Raw genomic sequence first — 4,187 nt, 5'->3', positions numbered from 1 at the left:
TAAAGTAGGCCACGGCCAAATACCCCACAAAATGACCTTTTCTTCTTCCGTATTTGGGGACCAGGGCCTTGGTGCCTCTCCAAGTACGTTCTATGGTGTTAGTATGAGCACCTGTAACTGGGTCAACAAAATTAACACTATGATTAACCGTGAGGTGCTTATAACCTTCTTTTTCTAAACAATTATATGCCTTCCAACAATCCGATATCACCGTGGTACCTTCTGCTATATACTGGCGGATAATAGCCAGTAATGTTTCAGCGGAGCGGTCTTGCACCGGCACAAAAAATAAATCCCGGGTTTCACGGCAGATACCACCAAACACCCACTGACCCTCTATGACGCGTCCAACATTGTACTTGCGCTTGCCAAATTTTGATTCATCAATTTCAACGGTTAATCCAGGGCCTCCAATTTTCCGAGAATGTCTCAGACCCCAAGAAATAAGCACCTCACGGCAAAACGAACACCAATCAACGATAGTGTGATTATTGAGTTTCAGTTCAAACGAAACAAATTCAAATGAAAACGCCTTTTGCAAAAAAAGGAACACAAACTTCAAATTAGTCTCAATATCTAACTTTGCGTTTCCAAACCATGTACCTTTGAAACAAGACACGAAAAAATTGCACCTCCTCTTCCTTTTCCCACGAGTAACCACACTACGATCACACCGGAATGCTAATTTGTTGTAATCTATACGGCACACATTTTCACAATTAGGGCACTTTTTCTCTGCCAAAATCAAACCATGACGTTGAGCAAATGCAATTAGCAAATCAACTTTCCCTGAATAATGTACACAAAAATCCCCATAAGAAATAAAGCAATTGTCACAAGTGACACAGTCGGAACGGGATGAAGGTCCTGCTAATTGCTCCATACTTCACGGCAAAATGAGCTTTTCAGTTTGAAGGGAGATCCGAGACGTGCAAAAATATTCCTCCGCGGAACTTCACGTAAACTGTGGTAACTGGTGGAAAAATAGCAGGGATAAGTGAAGTAATAAGTGTCAGCATTGGCTAGATTTGTAAAAACCGCCATGATTGGTTTTCAAACAGTGTGACGTCAAGAAAACACCTGTTATTGGTTAGAATAGCATTGAGAACTAGTCTGCCATACGCAGTAAGGCGGTGAAACAGCTCATTTTAGCCAAGACATCACACAGTAAACAAAAACAAACACTTAGAAAAAATCCAAGTGAAACATAACTATACACACGAATATCTTCGTTAAATAGAAGCTGCTCATATATTGACTATTATATAAGCGTTCTATATGATATAATAGTGAATTGTAGGTGTTTAAATTCTTCAAGATCTTCCGCGGAGCTCTCCTACACATTTACCGTTTTTTTTTTTTATAATCTTCATTTCTCCAGCAGCGGTAGCTATAATATTACGATTTCTTATAAGTTTCTTTTCCTAATCATAATATATACCACAACCAACTCTAGTCTTCAGTGTAAGACGACATATTCCAATAAGACTTCACTTACCAAGAAAAACAATAAACTTGACCTTTCATTTACGGTATATACCTTCACCAGCAGATAGTGTTTGCCTCATAAAGCGTTCACCAGGCAGACAAAGTTTCCATTGTGAACTTGTCCAACAGGAAGTGAGGCAAACGCAGTCTGCTTTAAATGATAAAGTTTAAATGAAAGCTCAACGCATCGCATAACCAAATGAGAACGGAAGAGTTTAGCGCCATACGTCATTGTTTTGTGGGGAGTGCTTTACTTGATTTTCCCTTCTGCCATTTTTGCCTGTTGCTGTTGGATTGATAAACTGGAATATTATTATTATTATTATTATTATTATTATTATTATTATTATTATTATTATTATTATTATTATTATTATTATTATTATTATTATTATTATTATTATTATTATTTTTTTTTTTTTTTTTTTATTATTATTATTATTATTATTATTATTATTATTATTATTATTATTATTATTATTATTATTAATATTATTATTATTTAGGGGTGGTTAATTTAGAAACCTTTTCGCTGTTACCGTTGAGTTGGCAGAAATATATTATTTCCTCTTTTTTTAAATATTTGTAAGAAAATATGATGGTACAACCTAGGAGGGACTAGTTGTTTCACAAGTCATAAAGTTGAGTATTGCAATGTATGAAAGCGTGTTGAACGTGCTGCTCATGAAACTGGTTACGTTAACTAGCCGACATAGAACACGTCTTTATATAAGGATGCCTATAACACACCACCAAACCCTATTGCAAATTTCAGGAACTGTCACGGAAACCACTTATATTAGCATATGAAAATACTGCAATAAAGGTCACTGAATAATACCCAAAAGTGTTTAAAAAGAAATATATTCACAACATTTTTATCAAATACATTCAGTAAAAATATCAAAGGAAACCACCATTATTCAATGACATGAAAGCTGGTTCCACCACTTAGAAACAAATGCAAGAATAGCGATACATCTGATAAAAGCAATTTGAAAAATGAAAAAAAAAAATATTGTATTGAATGTAGATAATTAACGAAATCTATAATTGAATGAATAAGATAAAATATAGGTCACAGTAATAAATCAGAATATATAATTATACTTAGGAAACGTAGAAATTAATTGTTCGAACACTTCAATAGTAAATGTCCAATTCATGCTTGCTCTGAGATATTTTGGGTATAATGCATCCAATACTTCTCTTGACAGCAGAAACTAATGTGCCATGAATTCCCTGATAGGAATTGGAATTGAAGGATAATCTTGATTTCCGAACTTTACAATGGTTGTATTTGAAAAACTTGAAGTGCAAATGGTATCGAAACAGTTCATCTAGTACAGTGTTAGATAAAACTCTTAGTTTTAATAGGAAATTCTCCGTAAAACATACTGTTCTTAACCGTATTTCAGTAAAATACAGACGACCGTAATTATGCCTTACCTTTTTATTATATTTTACGGGTTGTTGACTCTAATATAACTCTTTTATCAATATATCCGTTTTTATAATGGTAAAAATCCTGGAATATATGTTGCCAAACATTTGCCGTTTTTTAATGCCAAATTTTAACAGTGTAATACATATTGCGTTTCTGAATTGTCAGTTTCGCAGACACATATATAGAGCTTTGCATTTGTCTAATGTGTTTCTTATTTTACTTTACTTTATTCATATCATGATGAAATATTCTCATTTCAAGTTTTATTTGAAGCTAAAGAGAAAATAATATATAAAATGAAAAGGAACTACGACAACGCACTACTCTAAAGCTCATTTTTTGGTTTCAATAATAATAAATTGTTATGAAAAGCACTAATTATCTGTTTGTGAAGTTGTATGAAGTGCTACAGAAGGATAAACTTAAAAAGATTTTGAAAATCTGCTACACTTTTTTTCTTGAAAAAATCTATTGTAGACATCAATGAGAGAATAGAATAAAAATACTGATGCTTATAAAAAAAATCTACCAGAGAGCAGCCATTGATAAAAATATATAGAATAGTCATTAATATGCTTTTTTACTTCAAGTGCGTACGAGTAAGGGGCTAAGGAGTAGTAGCCCTCGAATTTTTTGCCCCAGAAATACTCTTTTATCTTTCATTTCAGAAATCTTAGAAAATGATGAAGTGAATAAATTTAGTAACTCAGAAAAGATTGTTATTAAATTACATAAATAATGTAACTCCGTCTTCATAAGAATTATCGAATTATCATTCAAAAAAAAAGTTTTAGTTAACGCCCATTTGTAGGGTATACTACAGATATATATATATATATATATATATATATATATATATATATATATATATATATATATATATATATATATATATATATATATATATATATTCATATATATATATATATATATATATATATATATATATATATATATATATATATATATATATATATATATATATATATATAGGCGTAGGAGATGATGATGGTGATAATGATGATGACATATACACATATGTATATATATATATATATATATATATATATATATATATATATATATATATATATATATATATATATATATATATGTATATATATATATACAAATATATATATATATATATATATATATATATATATATATATATATATATATATATATATATATATATTCATATTTTCATGAGGCGTAGGAGAGGATGATGATGGTGATAATGATGATAACA

At 30.5% G+C, this 4,187-nt stretch overlaps 1 protein-coding gene across 1 annotated transcript in view; it reads right to left on the bottom strand.

Annotated features, from left to right (window-relative positions):
• The window catches only part of LOC137653202 (uncharacterized), a 1,075-nt gene extending 172 nt beyond the window's left edge, over nucleotides 1-903 (bottom strand). The window contains exon 1 of the mRNA XM_068386580.1: nucleotides 1-903. This exon is cut by the window's left edge and continues 172 nt beyond it. Within this exon, the coding sequence (XP_068242681.1) occupies nucleotides 1-883 (883 nt within the window). The 5' untranslated portion in view covers nucleotides 884-903.
• Between the last annotated feature and the right edge of the window lie 3,284 nt (nucleotides 904-4,187).

The sequence above is a fragment of the Palaemon carinicauda genome, chromosome 14, assembly GCF_036898095.1.
Source record: "Palaemon carinicauda isolate YSFRI2023 chromosome 14, ASM3689809v2, whole genome shotgun sequence".
Classification (NCBI taxonomy): domain Eukaryota; kingdom Metazoa; phylum Arthropoda; class Malacostraca; order Decapoda; family Palaemonidae; genus Palaemon; species Palaemon carinicauda.
Note: the sequence above shows the minus strand (reverse complement) of the source record. Positions and strands in the feature narration are given on the sequence as shown.